The following is a 26,600-nucleotide window of genomic DNA, read 5'->3' on the forward strand; positions in this document are numbered from 1 at the left end:
AAAACTTTTAACTCTTTCCTATGTGTTCTTTCCTTTTTTCTGAAGTGTAAAGGCAAATGTAAGCTTATGGTTTTTTTTACAAAATTTATTACCTAAGTAGCCAATTAACATATAAATGGATTTCATATTATGTATATGTGTTTATGTGCCAGTCCTGGGACTTGAACTCAGGTCCAGGGAACTGTCTCTGAGCTGTTTTGCTCAAGACTAGAGCTTAATCACTTGAGTCACAGTTTTACTTTGGCTTTTTGCTAGTTAGTTGGAGATAGGAGTCTCATGGACTTTCCTGCCTAGGCTGACTTTAGTCCACAGATATCAGACTTCTGATTAGTTAGGATTATAGGTGTGAGCCACTGGTACCTGGCCAGATACCTTAATATGCTGCAGAATGCAAATCAAAATCTGACAAGGTATCATTGCATGGAACTCAGAAGTAAATAGTTGATCAACAAGAACTTCCAAGACTAGATGTGATGGCTACTCAGAAGCAAGGGCAGCAGATTTTTGATTCAACACAAGCATGGACAAAGTTCCAGAATCTGTTTAAAAAAACAGATAATACTAATACAGGCAAAAATCTGGGAATGTGGTTCAAATGTTAAAGCACTTGATTAGCAAGTTGAAGGCCCTGAGTTCAAACTCCTATACTACTAAACAACAACAACAAAGCCCCCACAAAAACAAAACAAATGGAGTCCAGGGAAAGATAGTGGAGGAGAAGCTGGGGCCTAAACAAGCTCTTGCATAGAAAAGGGTTTTAGTGTTCCAGTGATAAGTCTTAGGCTAGAGAGTCACACCAAGTGTGCCATCAAGTACAGAGAGTTTGGCCAGAAAATAAAAATTCAGGCAGCTTGGGTAAGGGACAGATTTGAGCACTTGCCTATGTCCACAGCCACCATATCAACAAAGAGAGCCTGGGACAAAGGCACCAGAGGAAGTGTGCGAGCGGATTCTACACACATCCAGCTAGAACTGACAAGGAGCAGGAATATTCATCCTGCTGATCACAGATATTTGCAGACTGTGGACAGCCTGGAAACCAAGGGATAGACGTGAGCACCCCAAAACATCCTCATGCATTCTCATGGAGCAGCGGTGGGAAGGTAGACCCTCCCTCACCACCGGAGAAGAACTCCATCTTTGATACTGACAAAGACACAGCCAGAGTGGCTAGCATGTAACTTGGACCTTGGAGGAAGACAATAGGAGCCATTCAAGGAGTCACAGGAACCTGACCTGTCTGGCTTAGCTCCACCCAGGTAAAAGATGCCCTTCCCAGGCAGAGAAATCTCTGCCTATGGAGGAGAGAGTTTTTTCACTGGGTAAACAGAGCCAGATGCTGCCCTTCCCCACTGTAGCCTAGGCAGCAGACCCAGGCAGGAGGAGTAAAAGAAAAGCAATTGAAATTCAGAGAACATAAATCCTGAGAATGGCTCCAGGTGGGGTTCTGTGAATGTTTCAGGAACTAGCCCCTCAGGGAAAAGTTACTGATTGCTGACAGGCCTCAACCCTACCCAAGACCTAGGCCCATCACAGCAACTCCAAGCTAGAGGAAACAGCCATCTCCCTCTTTTGTGATACTCAAAACAGACCTCCCTCCTACTGAACTAGCCTGGGAGGAGGGTCACAAAGTCCTGGGTAAGGCAGAACTTCTTTCTGCCTGCTCAAACAAACTGGCTTAAGAAACCAATGAAGCCACAGGAAAACCAAATACCACAAGCAAACCAGAGATTCCACCAAGTGACTGGTTACAGACATTGGGGAGACACAAGATCCCCCATCAAAAAAATCTGAGAACACTTTTTTCTACCTAATTTTTTAAAAAATTGTTTTCTTTTTTTTTTCATCATTTTTATTTTAGCCGTGTGTTTTTAAACTTTTTACTCTTTTCCTTTTTGGCCATTTTTTTTGTGTGCATGTGCGTGAGATTTAATTGCTGTTCTGCTCATCCCCAGATATATACTCATCTTCAATTGTGTGCATAAATTCAGAAATTGATTACTCAAGTCACAAACTCTCAACCTTAACTTATTTAATAGTAGCATTATTTCCTTATACTTATATAATTTTAAGTGTTTCATTTTTTTAATTTTTAATTTTTATCATTTTTCTTTGTTTCTTTATATCTCTCCTCCTTTCATTCTAGCCATGTCCTCTCTCTGAATTTAGGTCTTGGTTACATTCCCTCTCTTCTTTTTCCTCTCCACATTCCTCTAATCTTATTTTCTCCCCACAACTCTCCCTAAACCTATTAATTTCTGGTCTGCTGACTCCTTTTTTGATGTTCTTAGTCCATTAATCCATAGTTGTTTATTGTTGAACTAGATTGTAGCTGTTGAGCTAAATTGTATCCGTACTCATTTTGACTGCATTAAACAATCTGTGCAACTACAGGGTTCTATTTGATGCTTGCCTTAAAATAGTGTTCTAGTGTGAAATTCGTTTGGCTTTCATATCAAGTGAGCAAAGCAAGTCGGAGAAACACAAGAAAAATGGCAAGTCCAGGTATCTCAACTCTCACTCATAATAATTAGGCAACAGAGCAGTTAATGAATAATCCAGAGAAGAGCTCCCAAAATGCTCTACAAACACTACTGGTAAACCTGCTGAATGAAAAGATTGAAAGCCTGTAAAAGACTCTGTGTGAACGTGATAGGGAAATGTGTGAGCAGGATAAGGAAAAGCATGAGTGTGATGAGGCTAACCAAAGATTAATACAAGAAATTCATGATCTTGAGGAAGCTAATTAAAGATTATTACAGGAATTGCATGAGCAGGATGAGAATAGACAAAGATCAATGGAGGCATTCATGGATTGAAAAACAGACAGCTGAAGGAATCCAGGGAGGCCACAAAAGGAATGCTGAATGGAGCCCATCAGAAGGAAAGGGAGTCTAGTGAAACCATAACCATTCAATTAAGGGATTTGAAAATGAACACTGAAAACCAAATTAAGGAAGTAAAGTCCATACAAGACAAAAACAAAAAACAAAAGAACTCCAACAAAGAATTTGAAGCCATCAAAGCCAACTAATTGGAATGAAAGTAAACAAAAACAAAGTAGAAAGTCTTGACAGAAGGTTAGACCACGCAGAAGATTGAATCTCTGGGATTGAAGACAGGTTAGATATTTTTTTGGGAGGGGGTCTGGTCGTGGAGCCTGAACTAAGAACAGATAACTATTCAAGACAAATCCAAGACATATGTTAAATCTCTCCCACATTTAGAAGACACCATCAGAAGGCCTAATCTGAGAATAATTGGTGTAGAAGAGCACCTAGAGAGAGAAGTTAATGGCCTAGGGAATTTAACAGGATCCTAGCAGAGAACTTCTCAAAAATACAAAAAGATAGGCCTATTCGGCTACAAGAAGCCCTTAGAACCCCAAACAGACCAGACCAGAGCAGGACAATTCACTGTCACATTATAATCTGCACAGGATCAATTCAGACCAAGGAAAGGATCCTTAAGGCTGTCAAAGAGAAAAGGAAACCAATCAGAATAGCTTCAGATTTCTCAGCAGAGACAATTAAAGCAAGAAGAGCCTTGAATGATGTATGCCACACCCTAAACACAAACAACTGTCAACCAAGAATACTGTACCCAGCAAAACTCTCCTTCTTAATGGAAGGTCAAATAAAAACCTTCCATAGCAAAGAAAAACTGAACCAATGTATCTCCACCAAACCAGCTCTACAAAAGATACTTAAAGATGTCCTACACATAGAAAACCAACAAGAGCACAATAAATGCCCCAAACAGAAAATCCAAGAATCATAGCAAAAACCTAGTAGGCACAGCCCCCAAGAAGGTGGATAACATGGCAGGAACTACCAAACACCTCTCACTCCTAACTCTCATTATTAATGGATGTAACTCTCCAATTAAGCAACATAGACTATCTAGTTGAATCAAAAAGCAAGATCTTAGGGACTGGGAAGGTAGCTCAGGGATAGAATGCTTGCCTTGCACCACATAAGCAGAAAAAGCCCGAAGTGGCTCTATGTCTCAAGTAGTAGAGCATTAACCTTGAGTTGAAGACCTAAAGAGCATTCAGGCCCCATACTGACAAAAAAAAAAAAAAAAGCAAGATCCTTCTGTCTGTTGCCTTTGAGATTCTACCTCACCCCAGTTAGAATGGCTATAATCAATAAATCTAGTAACAAAAGATGCTGGAGGAGATGTAGCCAGAAGGGAACTCTACTGCATTGTTGGTGGGAGTGTAAACTTGTTCAACCACTTTGGAAAGCAGTATGGAGGTTCCTCAAAAGACTCCACATAGAGCTCCCTTATGACCCAGCAATCCCACTTTTGCGCATTTACCCAAATGATCACAAACAAGGTCATACTAAAGCTACCAGCACAACTATGTTCATCACAATGAAATGCATGGATCCTAGAAACAAGGACAAAATAAAAATCATGGCGTTACATACACAGTATGATTCTTTCATAAAATGTTCAAGACCAGGTAAAAGTTAGCTGCAGCTTTTAAGGAGGTACACTAGGTGGTACAACAAAAACAGAGGCAATTATTTTCATAGGTGCCAGGAGGGAGGGTATATTTGAAGGGGGGTCTGAATGGTAGCACAATACAAGGTATGAACTTTCAGGGCACTGGTGATGTTTTCTCTGTATCTGTGCAATGCCTGCATGGTGTTTGCTTCATAACCATATCATAACTGTATGTATATGCTTCATGCACTTTCTCAGTTATATTTAGCAGAAAAATATTCCAAAACATCATCCAGTGTATTAGGCAATTCACTCTCCCTGCCACCACCAGCTCTACCCGAATCCAAGTGTATGTTTGGATCAAGTTCAAATGCATCCATCCTAACTTGAGCAAGTATGATGGTTATAATCACTAATTTTCTTCAAGCCATTGGGTAGTTTTATGAGTAAAGTGGAATGAGGAAGAAACAAGGATGGTAATGTTCAACAACAGCCATGTGGCAAAAGAAATGGAGTAAACATTCATTAGTATAAATTTATTCAAAGGCAAGGGCTCTTCCTATTTTATGCTCTCCATTAGAGCAATTCAGTCACACGAATTATCTAGTAATGAGGGATACCAGTTGCTTGATTTTTATATTATGCTCAATTATTTAAGTTATCTACAAGTGTACTTCCCAGTATTTGCCTGTCTACACCCATAAATCCTATATTGTAATCCAATTTTTTATGTGAAATTGAACTAACACTTTGATAAAAACTTCATTTAAATATAGTTATCAAGATGTTTTTATTTCCATTTAGTGACTCAGTTACAAGATGTTGCTTAAAATACAGTGGAATCATATTTTTCAACAAAAATCAAGCTTGCTGAGTTTTCTACATTCATTTTGATGTTATTTAAACATTCACCATTGTCAGAAGCCACCCAGGACCATTAAGACAACATCTATTTGTGAGACTGTTCTTTTGAAAAAGGTCTTTAGTTAGGGAGTAATTTTCCATTACGTTAATCTCACAAGGCTGAATAGGCTGTTTTCTGTAGGCATGCTTTCTGGCTGGCTGGTACAAATGGGCATGTGTGTAAGTGTGAGCGTGCACACTCACACGCACCAAACAATATGACTAGAGGATTTCAAGCTAGAGAAATAAACTCATTAAGTGCCCATCAGCTTGGTGTACCCTAGTATGCTCAGGCCACTTTAAATCAATGTCTCTCAGATCTTTGAAGTCATGCCAAACTTGGCTGGGATGTAACGCAGTGGCAAAGAACTTGTGTAGCAAGTGCAATGTCCTGGGTTCAATCCCCAGTACCAAAAAGAAAAGATCAAACAAACAAAAAAAGTTTTAAAAAACACCTCAAGTGATGCCAAGCTGTGGAAAACATTCAAGAAATGCATGAATGTGTTGTGACTAGAAAGTGGAATTCAATAATGCTGGATCTTTTATTTCTCTTTAGGGGAGCTAGGGAAATCCATCCATACATGTTTGCTTCCCCCCACCTCTTTTTTTAGTGCATAATAATTTGATAACATCAGGGTTTCACTGTGATACTTTTCACAAATACATATATTTGATTATATTCATTTCTGGTATTACTCTTTCTTAAACCCACCTCCTTTTATCTTCCTTGGATTTTTAAATTTAAATTTTAATGCTTTCATAAATGCATATAATGTATTTGGATTATTTTCTTTCCCCTCCTGCTCCCCACTGATTTTCCCTCACAATAGTTTCCCATTTGTGCTCATTCTTTTTTTTTTTATGTCTAGCTTCCACATATGAGAGAAAATGTATAGTATTTCTCTGAGTCTGGTTTATTTCACTAAACACGATGATCTCCTGTTCCATCTATTTTCTACAAATAACATAAATTCCACAGCAGAAAGTCATTTGTTGAAATGGGGTTACATGAACTTTCATGTCTGGCCTGGCCTTGAATTACTATTCCTTATTTCTGCCTCCCAAGTTGTTTGGATTCCATGCTCAGCATCATGCAAGGCTTAGGTGTTTTGTCTATCTATTGGCCATGGACTTTGTAATTTTAAGTTTGCACTTAACTGGACACAAAGTGCTATGAGCATTTTGCATGTTATTCTTGGCTATTTTTATTTCTTCTTTCTGCCAGATGTCTCTGTAAGTCTTCTGTCCACTTTATTGGGTCTTCTTTGTTTAATTAAGACACTGAAGATCTTTATTCTGAATATTGATCCTTAGTTGGTTTTTTGGTGTTACTTTTTTTTTGAGTGTGACTTGCAATTTCATTGTCTTCAGAGCACTTCTGAAGAAAAGGCACTCTTCATTTTTAATATAGAGACATTCATTCATCTTTATAAGTAGCACTTCCTTAAAATTTCATATCTTGAGGTAATAATGGTAAATGATTTCCAAATATCATAAAGGTATTATCCTATACTTTCTTCTATTAATCTTGAATAGTTGGCTTTTCTGTTACTTTGCTTGGTGAAATGTAGAGGTTCATTTTACCCCCATAGAAAAAAACAATTTAAACATTCTCAGTTTTAGAACAATCATTTGTTCCCTGTTTGCACTGCCACATCTGTGACATACCATTTATATTCAGAGCTAATTTGCTCGATTGGCTTATTTCTTTATTCTGAAGCCCTTACCACAAATCTTAGTTACTATGACTAATTAATATAATTTCATAATGCTGTAAATATATAGGGTAAGTTCTATCACCTTATTCCATAAATGTTTCCTTTTTTTTTTTTTGTCGGTCATGGGGCTTGAACTCTAGCCTGAGCGCTGTCCCTCAGCTCTTCAGCTCAAAGCTAGCGCTCTACCACTTGAGCTACAGAGCCACTTCCATAAGTGTGTTCTTAACTTTGTGTTCCTGAATATAAGAATAAGCTTGTTGATATCAACTCAAAAATTTGACTAGGAATTTGTTTGAAATTACATAATATTAATGAGCCAATCAGGGGAGAATTATTAAGTATGAGCTGGGTGCTAGTGGCTCATGTCTGTAATCCTAGCTCCTCAGGAGGCTGAGATCTGAGGATCATGTTTTATTTTATTTTATTGTAATGGTACTGTACAGAGGGGTTACACTTACACAAGTAAGGTAATGAGTAAATTTCTTGTCAAACATTGTCACCCACTCCTTCATTTTTCTCCTACTATCCCTTCCCTCCCCCACTCCTCCCCATTCGCACCCCCCTCCCCCAGAGTATTATTGTTGCATTGGGTCATTCTTTGTCCTTCTTTCAGCATGCTATTTTTCCCCTTCTCCCCATTTTTTTTGCAGGTCCTGGGTCTTGAACTAAGGGTCTGGGTTCTGTCCCTGAGCTTCTCTGTGCTGAAGCTAGTGCTCTACCACTTAAGTCACAACAGTACTTTGAGCTTTTTCTGCTCATGTGGTACTAAGGAAATTGAACCAAGGGCTTCATGTATGTTAGGCAAGCACTCTACCACTAAGCCACACTCCAGCCCTCTGTGAGAATCATCTCCAATTAATCACAGAAAAAGCCAGACGTGGTTGCTGTGTCTCAAATGGTAGAGACAGCATCCAAGCCCAGAGTTTTAGACCCTGGACTGGAAGAAAGAAAGAAAAGGAAGAAAGAAAAAGAAAGAAAGGAAGGAAGGAAGGAAAGGAGGGAGGGAGGGAGGGAGAAAGAAAGAAAGGAAGGAAGGAAGAAAGAAAGAAAGTAGGAAGGAAAGAAAGAAAGAAGGGAGGGAGGGAAGGAAGGAAGGAAGGAAGGAAAGATTAAGAGATGATATTTACTCTACTTGCAGATCTACTGGTCAGTTTAACAAAGTTTCAAGAATGTTGGCAGAAGACGTAAGATTCTTACGTCCAAGTCAAAGGACCTTATTCCTTAAGATAATGACTGTAACTAGAAATCAGCATATTGTATACAAGTCTGGAGAACCAAAGTCTGTAAAGAAATAAATATAAAAAGAAGTAGGCTGATAGCCACCTATGATTGTATTACAGGACAGGATCCTTGAACTTTGGAAGCATGAATATATACCAGACAGTAAGCATGTCTGGCCTTTAATATAGAGGGAGACACATTGTATCTTTGTAGATTATTCACCACAAAACACTCCTAAAATAATTCAGAGCATAGTCAATGAGTACCTATGCATTCAAGATATATAAAAATGACATGAAGAGTTATCTCTTAACAGCATTTTTAGGGTACTGAGTTTTTCTATCCATGAAAAGTTCAACTCTATATGCTTTTTTTTTTTATCTTTTAGGATATTTTTACTATTTGTCATAAAAGTTATAGTGTTGGACATGGAGGTATGGTCTTTATAATGTGGTATCTTTACCACACTGGTAAAGTCCTTGCCCAGTATTTGTGAAGATGTAGGGTTTGATTCTCAGCAACCACAAAACAAACATAACTCAAGCACAAAAAGGAAACCAGTTGCAATGTTTTATGTTTGCTGCTTTTATAAACATAAGGTTTACTTTGTTGTGTGTGTGTGTGTGTGTGTGTGTGTGTGTGTGTGTGTGTGTGTTTGTGTGTGTGTGTGTATGTGCTGATACTGGAGCTTGAACTCAAGATCTGGGCACTATCTCTTAGATTTTTCCATTCAAAGTTTGTGCTCTACCACTTGAACCATAGCTCCACTTCCAGCTATTTGCTGGTTCAGTGGAGATAAGAGTCTCATGGGCTTTTCTGCCCAGGCTGGCTTCAATTTGTGATCTAAGGATCATAGCTAGAATGAATAGGAGCATAAGTGGCTCTGACATGTTGATCCTATATCCAAATAAGTTTCAAAGTGTCTTACTAATCTAATTCATAGATAATTCTCTTTGGGGTTTGGTTATCTAGGTATATATTCTTTTAAGCATATCTGTTTGTCATTTGTCTATGAGTTTAAACAAATGAGTTGTTCCAAAATGAGGATTGAAAAATCTCTCTCTGTCTCACTATATATATCTATATCTATATATCCATATATAGATATATATCTATATATGGATATATAGATATAGATATATATATATATTCCAATTACTCAGAATTTGGTTTTTCCATTTTGGAAGAATATTTCTATGCTGGGCTAGAGCTTCAAGTAACATGTTAAATAGAAGTAGTAATAATAGTAAATAATCTTCTCTGTTGTGTAGGGAAAACATTTTCTGATGTTTCAGTGTGGAGTAATGTCTCTTCTAGCTCTTTGTTAAAAACACCCAAACCAGGTTATCAATGTTCTTTTATAGTTTCAGTCTGGCAAGATTCTTTATTAGGGATGAATTGGAATTATCTTGTTTATTTTTATTGTCTCTACTGAGAAAGTCACATACATTTTTTCACTTTAATCTGTTTATACATACTATAGTTTCAATGCTAGTGCCTCTTCTTCCAAAGTTCAGGTAAAAGCTAAGAGTGGAGCCTTTAGGAAGTGATAAGGCCATGAGGGGAATCTTCCTTCATGGATGAGACCCTATAGAATATTGGTGGGAACTGGAACTAAGTAGCCCTTTAAAAGATTCCTTTTTTAATTCCAATGTTTAAGGCGGCTGGCATCTTGGAAAATGGGTTTTTACCAGCCACCAGACCTGCTGGTGCCTTGATCTTGCCCTTTCAAGCATACAGAATTGTGAGAAGTAACTTTCTATTGTTTATTACTTATCAAATCAGTGACATTTTGTTGAGCAGCAGGAATGAACTAAGGAAAGATGGCAAACTTACTTGAACATTTCTGTTCATAGTTTTTTCAGGACTTTTGCATTATATCCATGAATGAGACTGGCTTTTAGATTTCATTTATACTATGATTGTGTGGTTTTGATATTACAGTTAGACTTGCCTCACAGAATCTGGACCCACTGCAGTAAGGATTTCACCTTACCCCATCATAAAAATATATCAAAGATACCAATGGTTTCCATGTCGCTAAATTCAATTCTTAACCCTTAACTGCAGCATATGGCCTGTTTGATTACTCTCTCCTCTTTGAAAAGTTTTCTTCACTTGGTTCTAGGACATCACATACTCTTATATTTCCTCTTCCTCTCAAGCCTATCCTCTTCCGTTTCCTTTGATGAATTTTCTTCATCTCTCTTGACTTCCTAATTTTGGATTGCCCAAAGGCACAGTACTTCTACCTCTTCTCTTTTTTGTCCAAATAATAGATGATGTACATAGGTTATGATTTCAGGGAGGTTTATGGCTTTGAATGCCATCTATATATCATTTCAAAGGGTCTCTGTCCTTTGAACTGAACTCCTATATCCAAATACATTTTTCAAGTTGAGGTCTAATGGACATCTGAAAATTAACTCCAAACTGAATTTGTCTTCCCCCTTCTGCCCATTATTACATACTCTATCCCGATCCCCTTGCTAATTCTCCCATTTCTTTTTTAGGATATGAGCAAATTAAAGGTGAGAATGAACTTCATTTATCTTTAAATCCCTAGTTCCTGGCATACATCTGCTATTCAATAAATGTTATATTCATATATTTGATTTTGAAAATTGGAACAACTCACTTGTTTAAACCCACCAGGTTTTAAACTTATCTCAGAAATAACCAACCAAATTGGAACATCTTAAATTCAATCTTGTTTATCATTCTGGATTAGTCAAATATACACACACACACACACACACACACACACACACACACACACACACACACACACACACACACACACACACACACACACACACACACACACACACACACAGAATGAAACACGAAAGGGCCCAGCCTGCTGCATGCATTGTACCTACCCAGTAACAGGGGAGTCATGTATTGTCTCTCAAACAAAACAAAAACCACAATGCTTTGTTTCTCTTTTATTGCAACGCATTGCAAGGTCAAAAGATTCACAGAAATATAGAAACTACAAACCAAGTGAATTTTCTTTATCCACTCAAAAAGACATTTAAAGACAAAGGACCAGAATTTTCCACTACAGCAATATATTTCATAGGCTTTATTCTGAAAATACTGTTGACATTTTGGAGAGGATAAAAAGCCCTGCATTAAATGTGTTCACATGTATTTATGGCATTCTAAGCAAAAAGAAGCTATATTGCCTAGAAAATTTATTTCAAGCCTCATTTCAAAGCATCTAATGAGAACACATTCAACAATTATCACAGGATCACTTGAGGTGATGCTTTTCTTGGCTGTTTTTATTTTTTTATTCCTTTTTTATTTTTGAGATTAATGTTTTGAGGCTGGATATGACATTTCTACATATTTCTACAAATGTACCAAAGCAGTTTTCCAGGATATGTTGCATCAGGCTTTCTGGATTAGTCAACATTTTAGAGAGTAAGTGCAATCCCCAGCCCACCCCACCCCCCACCCCCAAGCTAAAGCAGATTATAGTGCTGTACTTTAGATTCAAACAATACAACATTTAAAAGAAATCAGTTATACATTCTGAAACCATTTGACAACCAAACTGTTAACACTCCAAAGATTATTACAACTTTGAACTGAAACCATACCATCTATAACATAGATGGCTCTCCCTTTTTGTTTTCTTATTTAACTATTTAAAATATAGTGTGACATATATAAAAATTAAACTTTTGTTTATTCACTCAAGCTACTATTACTATACATACTGGCTTATAAATTAGTTTTGGGTTAAAAATCATTTAAAATTTTGTGAAGTAAGATTTTTTTTTAACTGGTGGAGATATAGCTATGAAAATGATACATTTCAATATGTGAGAAGAAATGCAATTTATTAATGGTAAAGTTTTTTTTCTTACACACATTTGACTCCCTTCAAATTAAATTAGTAATCCATTAAATTAATTATGGGAAAACTATTCATGGTGTTTGCCCACTAGATTTTCTTAACTGATTGTGATTTTAAAAAATGCCACTTCGGAAACATGTTGGCACAACCAAAGGAAACAGTTGTTTACAGAAAAGGAGTCATTATAAATATGTGGGTGGAATTCAAATGTAAGGCTAATTTCTCATAGCTTGTATCATTTTAGCAATGTTGGAACTGATAAGAAATAATTTCAAACCTCACTATATTTGTTAAAGACCAAATAACATTTATGTCCACATCAGGAAAGAATAAATAGCAAATTCACAAGTCGGGTTTTGCTTCTAGTTCTATTGTGAAAGGCGATCACTCTAGCTTAAAAAGGCTCCCTGCTGTCTCGATTAAAAATCTAGATGCAGGAAAAGTTACTTGAGCCTGAGTCCCTACAATTAATTAATTGTGAAAATGTGTGAAATCAAAACATATATTCATTTGCTGATAGGTACTGTCTTAACTGAAAGCTGGCAATCTTTAATTAAATGAACATACTTATTTCTGGCAAGTATAAATGAATCTTAATGATTAGATTTTCTAATTTGTCTTAACTCATACATTAGCTAGCAACAGATCTTTGCAGTAGCATTAAAAGGATTCAAATAATGGGAACATGCATATTTTCGAGGCAAAACAAATAAAAAGTTCAAAAAAAAGATTGTCTACTTACGTCTCACTCATTAATTATCATTGTGACTACTCTCAATGTCAGAAATATATTTTCATAATTATCAAAATTAACAAAATAATGAAATGATCTGTAGATTTTTTTTATAACTGCACACCATTACTTACATTGGTGGCTTCAATAGGGATAATGCTAATATCTACATATCATTAAAATATATCCTAACCCATTACTATCTACAAAAATAAAAGCTAACACAATGTTAATGTGAAACCAACTAAAATATTTAGTACTCAACAGAATGCATTTGTAGAATAATGAATAATTAACTTTTGTGAGTTGGCCAGGGGAGTTCAGATTGTTGCCTTGGTATAAAAATTTACAATGGGCTTTATTCTCTCTAGTCCCTAAGTCACCACCAAATAGCAAGTTGGCCACCTGTTGATACAGTGAGTTAGCAGTGGGTGACGTGTTCCCTTCATGGCCCAAAGAAAGGTCTGCTGTCAGGAAAGGAAATGATTTACAAAGAAACTATCCTGGTGTATATGTATACTCACAAGCGTGCAAGCACAGGAGAGATCCCATAACTACATACGGGTATGTCCTTGGAATTTTGAAGACTGGTTTCCTGGCTTCTAATTAGAGAAATTTCACTTCTGTTCTGGTCTCCCCAGTAGAAGAGCATCTTTTTTTGAGGGGCATCTCCCAAAGTGGGCAGAAGCTCAAAATCATCCATCCTTTTCTTTGACTCTAAAAATGTTAAAGTCCTTTTAGAAAAACAAGCGGTTGAACATAAAGATTAAAACGTTTATGCTTCGCATGACCTTCATTTTTTTTTTTAAAGAAAACGAACCAGCCCACCTGGGAACAAATAACAGTGCGTTTATCCTATATGTTTGCAAATAAGACACAGATATGCACACTCAGTACACACGCACACAGGTGACAGCTAGAACCTTTCTAAGAGATTCCTACTCCAAGCTCACACTTTTCCACCCTGCTAGATGATCCAAGGGGACCCATGCTGGGGCAGGAGTGTTAGGAGGAGGCAGCAGACATGTTGGGGGTCCAGCCCATCTGATAGGCTCTCTCCAAGGTCCTCTTGCAGTCCTGCAGCACAGTGCTGAAGGTGATGTGAGGGTACTGCTGCACCAACTGCTCCACTGTCACTTCGTTGACCTGCAATCAGAGAAGAACCACCATCACACTGGGACCACTGACACAGGCAGGTGCCCACTCCTGCACACGGTGCATAAGAAGCCTTCTCCTTGTTCCTTCTTGCCACTATTTCTCCTTTTTATGGATCTCTGACTTACCAATGGTACATTTGCCCTTCTGGATTTTCTTTTAAGACATAACGTCAATAAATCAAATGTAGCTGGGCAACATTGGCTCAAACCTGTAATCTTAGCTACTCAAGAGGCTGAGATCTGAGGATCACAGTTCAAAGCCAGCCCAGGCAGGAAAGTCTGTGAGACTCTTACCTCCAATAAAACACTAGAAAACCAGAAGTGGCACTGTGGCTCAAGTGGTAGAGTGCTCACCTTGAGCTGAAGAGCGCAGGGACAGCGCCCAAGCCCAGAGTTCAAACCACACGACAGACCCTTCCCCCCCAAAAAAGAAATCAAATGTATTTTCTAGAAGCATAAATGTCCATGATTTATCAAGATCTTAATAATGTCCATTAAAAATCTAGCTCTTGAGAGGTAAGGAAATAGAAGGACAGTGTTCTGATCACATTTGACTTCTTGGTCAACACAATAGCCTTTTAAGACAAATATAGCACAATGGGGAGAGAGTACACAGGATTCCAGATAGAAGTGCAAGGAAAATGTTTGTTTTTCCTTCCCTTTAAATGTTAAGGCATTGCAAACTTCAAGTCCCTTTGTGAAAAGGGCTGAAATGTGAAGAATCAATAATTAAAACATACATGGCTGGCAGGTCAGTGATGGCCCCAATAGACCTTAACCATCAAAGATACCACCTTGATTCTTGATTAGACAAGGCAATCAGACAGGCCTAATTAAAACTAACACCTTTACAATTGCTGTGCTGTGAAGGGATTAATTTGTCAATTATTTTTAAGCTGATTGCAGTTCATATCACAGAACTAGACAGCTTTCTTCATCCTTTAGATAAATAAATGATTAACCTAAGAACCACAACTTTTAGGTGGCTTTATTTAAAATCTTTATTGAACACTTGGGCATTTTCAATTGCATCAATATTTCACTTTTCCTGAGTAAGCTATACTGAAGTGAGTCTAAAGGAAGGTATTTGTGATACATGTACGTATTTAAAAAGATCAGGATCACCAGAACGAAACTTAAAATACCACCAAACCCTTGCTGTTTGCTTGGAAAGAATATGTGGAAGAGAGATGATCATAAAATCCATTGTCTGCGCTTCTCTGAAATAACAGGCTGCTTTGTGGGTGGTCTGGAAAAATAAGTTAATTATTTTCTTTGGGCAGTGTTGGGGTTGAACAAAGAGCTTCATACTGCTAAGATGGTTCTATACATAAGTCATGCCCTCCAGCCACTTTTGGCTCTAGTTACTTTTTAGATATTGCCTGAGGACAGCCTAGAGCTAATGTCTTCCTACCTATGCTTTCTGTGCAGATGGGGTTATAGATATGAACCCACATTCTCAGCCCGTTTGTTGGGATGAGGTCTTGCTAATATATATTTTTTTGTTTTTGCTTGGGCTGGACTCAAATTGTGAACTTTTCCAATCTCTACTTCCCAAGTAATCTAGATTACAAATTAAGCCACCATGCCTGGCCCCAACTTTTCTTCTTTAGATGGGATTTTTACAGCATAACCTGTAAAAACATGTTAACAATATTTAGGACACAGGATTTCCCTAAGAATTAAATACCTAGTACAGTAAATGACAAGCAAAGCTTCCTACTTGGTAGCTGTATTTCAGGAGGTATCCAATAAATAGTATTGAATGCAATAGTTAATCATTAATGTGTTAGAGAAACCTACTTTCTATGGTGCCAGTCAATATACATATGACACATTTCAAAAATAACATTGAACATTAGTTATAATGTTCAAACTAAAATAATTACAGGGCAAACAGTAATCTTCAGAAACTATTTCATATATAAGAAGAATCTGTCTTCATGCTCTTTAGAGGAGTTGCCAGAATTTTTCCTAGTAACACAGTCCAGTCATGAAATTCTCCCTTTTCTTTTGCTGGTGGTCTCTGTACTGGAGCACAGTTGCCTTTTTCCCTTCTGCCATCAACACACATGAAAGGTGCAGGTTTCACTAAGAGCTGAGGTCACTTTATCAGAGACAACACCAGAGAAATGTGTGTCTCACTGCAAAAGAACTAAATGTATTTGAGCAACTTAGCACCTAACAGACTAAAAAGTAGGAAGAAAGAAAGAAAGAAAGGAAAAGGAAAGAAAAGAAAGGAGAAAATCATTGAAACCTACCATAAAGTCAGAGAATATTTTCTATGTCAATCTTTTCCATGATATAAAACAAACTTTACAACTTCGGGGAGTGGAGGAGGGAAGAGTTGGGGAGGTAGGGAGAGAAGGGATAGTAGGGGAAAAACAGAGGAGGGGGGAACAATGCTCGATATGTTCTCAATATTCATATAACTGTAACTTCTCTTTATAGTATCTTTACAATAAAAAATAAAAAATGTTGTGCATAAGGTTGATAGGCAAATTGTTTTGCAGAGACAATATGTAAAAACAGAAACTATCTCTGTAATAACTTGTCTAAGAAGAGGCACATAATTTACCTTAAAACCTGATACAGAAAGATATGGATTTATGAAGTGTATACATTAGGCAATAATTTTCACTTTCATAAAGACTTCCTGAAGAGTTAATTTATTTCATCAACTCCCCTTATGTGTTTTATGTATCCTTTGATATACCAAAACTCAATTGATCTATTTCTATTGCATAAAGTAAGGTACATACCATTAAGAATAGAGATAATTTTGTTAATTCCTAGGTTGTGGATAAGAAAAGACAAATTTTCTTTGTGTAGCTGTATGAAAAACAGTACTGGCAATCCTCTGTGGTAGTACTATGTCTTCTGAGCAATTCTTTTGCTAAACTGTGCTCTATAAATTCTAGAAAACAAAGCAAAGGGGAAATGCAAATATTCTATTTGAATGCTTTGCTGGGTATGAGTTATTCATGGGAAAATACATATGCTCACAAGTTTACTATAGGAAAGGTTCTTTTACTTTAAATGCCTCCTAGTGATACAGTGTGACAATTTTTATATTAAAGTTATGTTTCACTTTTTAAATTTTTGATTATCCTTAAGTAGTTGTGCAAAGGAGTTGGTATTTAACAAAACAGTTTATGAGTATAGTATAACAGTACAAATTATGCTCACTTGGTCTCTGTATAGACTTCATGGTTCTTAGATGTTGTAGGTGTGTTCAGTATAAGACACTAGGAAGGTTCAAGTCAGTTTTACACCGACATACACATTTCTGTAGACATTTTATCATGCACAACTCTACTTGCTTTGAAGAAAAGTGTACACAGCTCACAAAATGCATGCAATATTAAAGGAAGCACAAAAATAAAGATTTTAAAATTTCCCTATTATTCCTAGTTTTCTGCATTCATTTTCTTTATCTCTTGCTTAAACTATCAATGGCAGCTCATATCTGAGACATGAGATTAAAAAAAATGAAGTATGTCTTCCTGAAGAAATAGTCAGCTGTGCCATTTGAAGAAATTACAGTGATTAAATAGAAAAAAAGGCATGTGCCAGAGGTTTAATATATATGTATGCATATATATATATATATATATATATATATATATATATATATGAGATTGGATTTCATAGTTCTCACCAAAGACTACCTATCATTTGTGTTTTCACAATTATTGAAAGTCTTTCTAAGGTAGTAGCAATTTGTCTAGTATTTTAATCTATTTTGAGTTAACACCTATTAGCACTTTTGGAAAATGTGCAGCAAATTGCTATGTTAATTAAAGTAAATGACAAGGTAGTTTCATCATATTGCTGCTGCTGCTGCTGAGATGGAGGGGTGAGGAGAGTACCTTCAGAGTTTTAGAGATTCAGTTGTGCTAGTTTACCTAGATTGTCATTCCTTGTTAACAATACTTTCCCAGAAAGTTCCAGATCAGTGTAAATCTAGGCCTGAATTATCTTCTCAATGATACCTACTGTTAACACAACATAATTTCATCTTAAACTTGTTGAAAAAAACTATTGATTTACATAAAGTGACTTGAATTTTCACATTCCCTCATGTTAACAACAGGACATGTTTCCTGCCAGAAGAAGAAATGAGATATGACAAGAGTATCTTAGGTCATAGCTAAGAATAAAGCCTACGAAGTGATTTGTTCTCTAATGGAGAAAGTTCCAGCACAGTTTAAAATGCCAGAACAATAAAATGTACTAAATGATCCCAGACTGTAAGTTCCTTGACAACAGAACTATTTTAGTCATCTCTTTGTTTTCTACCTTATTCACTGCCTGGTATATTCTTATCTCAATAGAATACAGAGTTTTTGTTTACTACCATATCCCTAGCATCTAGAATATGCCTAGCATATGGTATGTACCCAATAAACATTTGCTGGCTAAATTAATGAGTTGTTCAATTAACATATTTACTTACTTTGGGCATGGTAATGGGGACTGATCTCAAGGTCTTGCCTTGGAATTCTACCATTTGAATCACACTGTCAATCCTTTTAATTTTTTTTTGTCAGATAGTCTTGTATTTATGCCCTAAATGGCCTACTTCTGCCTTCCAAGTAGCTTGAAATCAGATATGCTCCACTATGCCTGGCTTGTTCGTTTATTGGGGGTGGCAGGGGATAGTTCTGGGGTTGAACACAGGGTACTTGCTACAGAGGTACTCTACCACTTGAGTCAGATTCTCAGCATTTTTGGCATTTTCATGTAGGGTCTTGCATTTCTGCCTAGGACCATGATCCTCCTATTTACAACTTCCCAAGTATGTAGGTCATAGACTCAAACCACCATGCCTGAATTACTGATTGGGATGGAGTCTTGCCAATTTTTTCCCTTAGATGTCCTTGATCCTCCTCATCCCCATGTACCAAGTAGCTGGGATTAATAGCAGGGATCACTAGGTTTAAGCCATGGTGCTGGGACCTTCTGGTTTGTTCTTGTGAACTTTGCCAGGCTGGCCTTAAACAATAATCCTTTAATTTCTATCTTCAGAGTAGCTGCATTAGAAATTGTGATGGTAAGTTCACAGTGTTCCTAGACTATTTCAGCAATAGTGGTGCAGTCTCTAAAGTCTTGACAGTTTGTAGCCCCAAACTCCTTTAACCCACTGAAGTTGATGCTTGTGGTAATTCTGTGGCAGCCATTTTTTCCATCAGACCTTACCAGATGCATCTTTCCAGATACTTTCCCCTGGAATTTGCCGAAAGTTTTTACAAGAGAACAAAGCAGCTCATAATGGTGCTGGGTCACATGGTTATCAAGCAACTCTCATGAAATGATTCAACTGAACTGTAGATAGCAGCCCTTTTTATTAGGCATCAAATGATCCACAACACTGGTTGTACACTGAGGGCCATGTAAATAGCTTTCCCAAACTGCAGGAACCCACACACTTCAGAATATGTGCTACTTTAGCTTACAGCATCCATAGCCTACTCAGGGCTCAAGACAGCCTAACAGATTTGAGGACTTTGTGGCATCTTTTGATGTCACAGTTATCTGCTGGCAGACATCTATGGGTGAGTCTCCTAACTCAAAGCAGTGGTATTCCTTCCCTCTGATTCTTGTGACTTTCAGAAGTCGACATGGTTTTACACCTATGTAGGAGCAAATGGAAATCAGAGGAGCTTGCTATTTGTGGTTGATTCTATTCTTTCCCTGTGAAACATGAAGCAGATAGAATAGTTTTGGGCTATGAGGAATTATCCATCTGAACTGTTTCATGTACCTATTGATAAACACATAGAACTAAGATTTCTTGTAGTTGGATATATTCAAGATCTTTTTTTCTTCTCCATCATGATTTATTTTAGTAAAAACACTTGAAAGAGTTGTTAGAAAAACATATTCCCATTTCAGTGAGGATGGGAAAGGAATAATATTCAATCAACATATATTTTCCAGACATCTGAGCACTAATGCCTTGTAATATAAATAAGCTGTAGCCTATATCAGCATTGATATTCACCTAGGGTCACAAAGATAGTAACTGGCAGCAAGGGTTTGAATTCAGGACCTCAATATAAAACAGAACAGTGTTCTTTGCTTTGAACCAATTTCCCTAGTGCCTGGGTAACATGGTTGTTACCTATGGAGTAGAACGAGTCAGATCCAGTAAAATGTTTACTGACATATATTTACAAATGCTAAGAATCATGATATAACCCCTGCTTTCACTGTATTTGATGTTGGTATAATTTGTGGAAGGGAAGGGAAAGACAAAATCATTTAAATAGGGATACAGGTGGACCCATTGCACAATGAGATGTACAACTCGTTATGTTGAAAACGAACTTTACAACTTTGGCTGGGGGGGGGGGAGAAGAGGGGAAGGGGGGATATGGGAAGGTGGGATATGGAAAGGGATAGGAAGGGGAAACAAAGGAGGAAGCAACAATGCTTGATAAGAAATGTACTCATTATCTTGCCCATGTAATCGTAACTCCTCTGTATGGTATTTTCATAATAAAAATTTTTTTAAAAAAAGAATGATGATTGAAGTTGGCATGTAAGTATATTACAAAGCCCATGATAGTCTTGTCTTTATGAGATACTCTCTCCTGAAGCTATAATGGGAACACAATGAAGGGCCAAGTGTGACCATGTCAAAGTAACACTGCTTTCCTTCCCATCTCTCTCCCAGCAGCATACTTTTGCTTGCTCTAGTGGTAGAACAGTCAGCAAGGTTGGATGTGGTCCCTGCCCTCTCTGAACTTACCACCCTGAAAGGAAGACTGAAAATTACAGCAGCAACAGCCTGGCCTCACAAGAGCCCTCTTGAGAAACTGAAGTTGCTATGTAAGGAGGCCTGGAGCAGGACTGTGATGTTCTCCAGTAGTGTTCACAAGGGCTTTGTAAAAGAGAGATTTAAATGGACTCCTGAAGAACAAGGAGGTGTCAGCCTAGGTACTGCGTGCATTAAATAGATAAATAATAACAAAGAACCAAGAAGCCGGATCAGGAGCTAGACTAGAACTAATTAGTCTTTGAAGGTGTAAACTATTTGGTGGGCTATGGTCTCACCTAAAAATCTCAACTATGTAACTATAACAAATTCTTCTTTCATACGACTCTGCTCTAAGGAAAGGAGGGGCAAAGAAAAATGGATCCCTCTCTGCAGGTGGGAAGAGCAAGGTGCCCACAGTGTATCTGTGAAGGTGTCACAAATAGCACACTCAGCTCTTGCTTCCTAATTCAAGACTCTTGCCCACATGCTGGTCTGTCACTCTTCACAGACTCCTTGGGCAATGTCACTCAATGCCAACAGCCCCAGGGGCAGACTCCTGGCGGCCCAGGGGCTGAGTGCTGTCTCTTAGGCAATACACCTCCAGAGTCGGCTTCTCTTGGAGTTTCCTGGCTCTTTGGGAAACCGTGCTGGACATCTAGGAATCTGACACTCATCAGGTTCCAGTAAAATACTGTGGACAATGCAAACCCAAACCCATTATTCTTTCAGCTAGTGCCCATAGACTCTGAGATGGGCAGGTTATAGAATGAACTCTTACAGTGAAATTGATAAAATAAGAATTTTAACTGTTACTCATAAAAATATTTAAAATGTTCACCAAGGCCTGAAACAAAAGGTTAATTTATTTGTACAGTATATGGCAAAAATAAAAAAGTGGTTTCTGTTCCTTCTATATCCAGCCTTTGATTTCTAGTTGTGCATAGCTGAAGCAGACTACCATCTGACTTTCTCAACAGGTAATAGCAAGGGAAGAAGCATTCTGTGAAACCCAGTTCTTACATAGACCTAGTTCTTCCTCAAGGGATCATCCATAATATGGAAGAAGATACTCAAGACTAAGTACTTAATATATTTTAAAAAAGAGAAGCCAAGTATCTTACTAATGCTTCAAAGCTACCTGCTAAACATGAGATTCAGTAAACACAGGACACTCATAGTGCTCTACACTTCACACATGAATCTTGTATTTGTAGCCTGAGGACTTTAAGGATTTATTTTTTATATATAGGTAAGAAATATTACTCTTGGGTGGCAAAAAGAACAAAACAAAAATCTCATCTAAAAACCCCAAACATAGAGACAGATACAGAGAAGGCAGTGAACCTCACAGGGCCAGGCTCATATAGTCAGTCAACTTTGTCAAATGCAGCCATTCCATTTCAGAATCTGCAATGATTGGAAGTGCTATGCTCTGTCAATATCACAACAGGCCTGGCTTCATGCTGTCTCTTTTTCGTGAAATGTAGGTTGCCTGTTAACACTAGCAGTGCTTCTATTCACTTGCATTAGCACAGTGAGAAAGCAGCAATGAACCTGGGAGGATGGGGATCTTAGAAATGCCTGCAGCGTTAAGTGAGAATCGAGGCTCGCTAACCTGGGGCCTCTAATTAGAGATTAGTATGACAGGAAGTCCAATAACCAGGTTGCCAGAGGAAAAAATTAGTGACATTTTCATTCCTTGTACCATCAAGCGATCGTGTACTAGGAAAGATGTTTCAAGTAGAGTGCAAGCTTCAGGCTTACAGACTTTCACTGGTCATTCTGGGAACAGACTGCTGGTTAAAGACTTGATCCACAGCTCAAATGTATGGATTTGTATGTGGAGTGCAGATGCTCACCATAACTTGCATGTGAGACACCAGGATGGAAAAAAAGCCACTTGGGCAGAGGGATCAGCTGTGGCATAGCAAATGGTTCAACAAAAGATCAACTATTAGAAAAACAAAACAAAACAAAACAAACAAAACAACCTTAGGCCCTAATAATACCAAGGTAGTCACTGAGTGGTAAGTGCAGTGTATTTATGGAACACATCTGGGTGTTTCTAAATTAAACTCTTGAAGTTAAGCTGAAAAACATAATAACTGAGGGAGAAAACTCTCTGAACTAAAAAAAAAAAATGTTTCCTTTGTGCCTAATGGCTTTCAGTTTTTATGAGTTTTTTGGGCTTTTTTGCATAAAGACTAGGCAGTGGTAATCATCATGTAGGTACTTGATAAAAAAAAATCTTGAAAATTGCAGCTTCCATCCAGAATTTATAGATTTAACCTGTTTCCTAAAACGAATGTATTACTAGCAAAAATTTATTCTACATGAATATGATCAGTAAATCTGTAGATTAAAAAACCTAAAACATAAGTGGATTTCTTTTTCAGAAAAGGAACTGTATAAGTCAGAGAATACCTCAGAACCCCAGGGGTTTTCAGGCACCCTCAAAATCCCCCAGATTCAGGAAATACCATTCCTATTTCATTATTTACTCTTTCTGTCTAGATATGTTTTTAAATTTATCAAATTATTAGGAGGGCATGTGATCTAATGGTTTTCAAATTTGCTTTTGGTTAAATAATACTTTTACAAGCCCAAACTGTAAGTTTCAAATAAATATAGAAATAAAAGGGGGACTGGTCTGACTGCAGGGAATGAAAATGAGAAACACAGTCTAAGCCATTCATTCATCCATCTATTTACCCATCCATCCACCCACCCATTCATGATCTAGTACATATTTGTCTAGCAGCTAGTATGTATCTCACATTGTTGTAAGTCCTGGTAAAGTAAGACAGCAATTCCACCCTAATGAGGAAGAAAGTGATAAGGATAAGAAAAACAAGAATTAGCCACTATAACAAATAAAAGCTAATATGCATAGCTTACATCATATTAAAAAGTTCGCACAAATTAACTCATCCTTTTCCACAGCCTGTGAGCTGGGTGCTCTTATTATTTTTACTTTACAGATGAGGGACTGGAGGCACAGACAAATAGGAAGGGCAGATGGAAATAGTGAAAAGAAACAGGATGAGGATGTAGGAGACAAGACAAAAGCACTCTCATGAAGCAGGGAGTGCTTACCACATGGATGTGGCTGCCAAGAGACAGAGCAAGAGGTGGCCATTTGATAACACAGAGGTCACTGGTAACCTTGGAAAGAGCAGCCTCAGTGCCAAGGTGAGGATGGAAATAGATTATAATGAGCAGTAAAAAAGTAAGGGGAATTCTGCCTAGACAATCCTTGTCAGATACTTACTAGTAAGGTGACAAAAATAAACGATGGTAGAAAACCATCTGAAAGTGCATTCAAGAGCAAAGTGAGGGTCTTTGTCCAGGAGAAACATAATTTCAGATGCCCTTTTAAAAATGAATTGCCAATCTCTCAATATTCTTGTAACTACCTCTTCACTATTTTTCCCAACTATTTTTTTCTTGTTCACTATTCTTCCCATCGCCTGTCACTGTGACTGATATTTACTGTAGAATATATTTACTGAGTAAATAAATAGAATATTTGCTAAAATTAGGAAAAGGAGGATTTAGGTTTTCTCTGAAAAACTGCTTACAAATAGAAACCTTCTCAGTGGATGCAGCACAGCGGGCCTGCCGGCCTGCTGCTAAATATCCAACCTCTCTGGTAGACTGAGCCCTTTCCTTCTGGACCAGAAGGAGTCACTGAGGGACACAAGGTCATTCTTGTTTCTACTCCGTTAAGAGCTTAGGAATTTTGGGATCTAATTTGAGTTCTGTTAAGGAATTGCTATTATCCTATTCATTTATAAATTTAAGAAGAACATGATCCTATAACCTAATTCTTTCATATTGCTACTGAAGCCAAATCAAGTAGATTATTTACTACAGAGTAATGATGCTTTGGGTGCTTTCCGGGAAGCTCCCACTTCATTCGCCCTACAGTATTTGGGAGAACAGTAGGCACTCTCCTTCCTGCCTCTCTAAAAACAAAAGCTGACAATTTCATAACAATTGAATTCCATAACAGAGGTGAATAAAACACAAGCAGCTACTTGCAGTTCATTCCCTGACAAGTTGCCACGAGATGTTGAAAATCAAACAAGACTCAGCATAGACAACACTGACTGGCTGTTTGACTTGGCAAGTCTTTATGCTCTGACTTTTCTTTTTTCCGGTAGACAATATGACTGAGACCTACTGGTCTTTAGGTTTCTTCTTTCTCTGTAAGGTTCAGTGTAATTTAGTGGAGCCTAATCATTTAAAACAAAGATATTATTGTTTTTAAGAAATGCTGCCTGAGTCTCAGGAGCTGGCTTTTCCTTTCTAAGATTTTAACTTACGAATTTATATTCGAGACCAGAATATGCTGCTGCTGCTAGGAACAGGAAATTAATATATCAAATATTATCCAAAGCAGGTATGTATACATAAATAAAAACAATGCAAGTTAACTGTTATCGAATGCTCACAGTGTACCTTGCTAAATGCTTTACTACCATATTTCATTTAATCTTGTAATTTCCCTCCCAGGTAATTATTATTATTATCCCCATTTTTTAGATGCATTTCAGGTGAATCTGAGGCTTTTAAAGATTAAGTTGTCCCAAGTTCCAAGAGAGTAAGGTGGAATTTGGAAATCTGGTAGTCTGGCACTCATCCTCACAAACTTTACCTCTTCCATAAAACTCCACGCCAGTATTTCTTGGCTTAAGATTTAAATACTAGAAAGAGTTTCAGTTACACTTAGTGGTTTAGGGGAACAGGGTCAGAAGAAAACGAGATGAGAATGTTTGACTAAAATGAGGTTGAGAGGTAACATCTGAATTTCAGTTGATGTTTTTCCTTGCTTCAATAACCAGGAATAATCAGGGAGGGTTGTAAGAATGTGTTTTAAAGTATTCTTGTACAACCCTACCTCTCCCTCCCCCCCAAAAGAAAATCACCTAGAGAAATTCTTCCTTCAGCAAAAGGAACAAGATGCTGAAGCCTCAGGTGCAGGGCTACCATTGAGATTCTAGAGCCCGACTGCCATTAACACTCTTTTTCACCCTTGGTTGGGAGCATAGGGCAAAGAGGCTGCGTGGTGACATTGTGTGGTTCACCACAGAGGACTGCGTTCTCCTGCGGTCATGCCACTCTCGCTTTATTAGGACAGAATGTGGGTATTTTTTCTCCCACTTTATTTTCTTTGATATGGCATTAATTTTAAGTCTTAAATTTTGGCCAGGGGCAATCTGGAAACAGCTGTGTATACGTGGTAGGGAAGATGGGAGTCCCTGCAGGTACCCACTGTGTTTCATGGCTGAATTGCTACCAAAGCAGCCCTGGATACAGGACCCACAAATTATTTTTTCCTTAAACTGATTTTTCCAGTTAGTTCAGTATATTAGTTACAGAGTCTTATATTATTCTCCCCACAGGGCTTTCCTGCTCACAATTCCCAAACAAGCTGATAAAAACTCCATTTTCTCTGCAGAAATATTTCGGTTGTTGAGGCTTTTTCTTACCATAATTACTTCCTGAAAAATGGAGTGGTCAAATTTTCCTGAATATTTTTACATTAAATCGGGTATACAAAATTTGGCCCTTCATATCTTCAAGTTGTAAAGCAGATTCCTGGTTTGAAAGAGCTGACTGGTTTCTATTACTTGCTTTCCGTAGTAGCTTGCCATCGATTTGATCAAATAAAATCTCTTACCATTTAAATGATGAAATCTAGGTAAAAATTAGAGTTTATGTCTTGGAGAATACATTTATTAAAGAAGTCCCCCATATACTTGTCAAGTAT

At 37.6% G+C, this 26,600-nt stretch overlaps 1 protein-coding gene across 1 annotated transcript in view; it reads right to left on the reverse strand.

Annotated features, from left to right (window-relative positions):
• Nucleotides 1–11,232: 11,232 nt before the first annotated feature.
• The window catches only part of Fbxl17 (F-box and leucine rich repeat protein 17), a 460,085-nt gene continuing 444,717 nt past the window's right edge, over nucleotides 11,233–26,600 (reverse strand). Inside the window, exon 9 of the mRNA XM_042691962.1 lies at nucleotides 11,233–14,047. Coding sequence (XP_042547896.1) covers nucleotides 13,907–14,047 — 141 coding nt within the window. The 3' untranslated portion in view covers nucleotides 11,233–13,906. The remainder of the gene's footprint in view (nucleotides 14,048–26,600) is intronic.

This window comes from Dipodomys spectabilis, unplaced genomic scaffold (genome assembly GCF_019054845.1).
Source record: "Dipodomys spectabilis isolate Male_0828 unplaced genomic scaffold, ASM1905484v1 ptg000147l, whole genome shotgun sequence".
NCBI classification, from domain to species: domain Eukaryota; kingdom Metazoa; phylum Chordata; class Mammalia; order Rodentia; family Heteromyidae; genus Dipodomys; species Dipodomys spectabilis.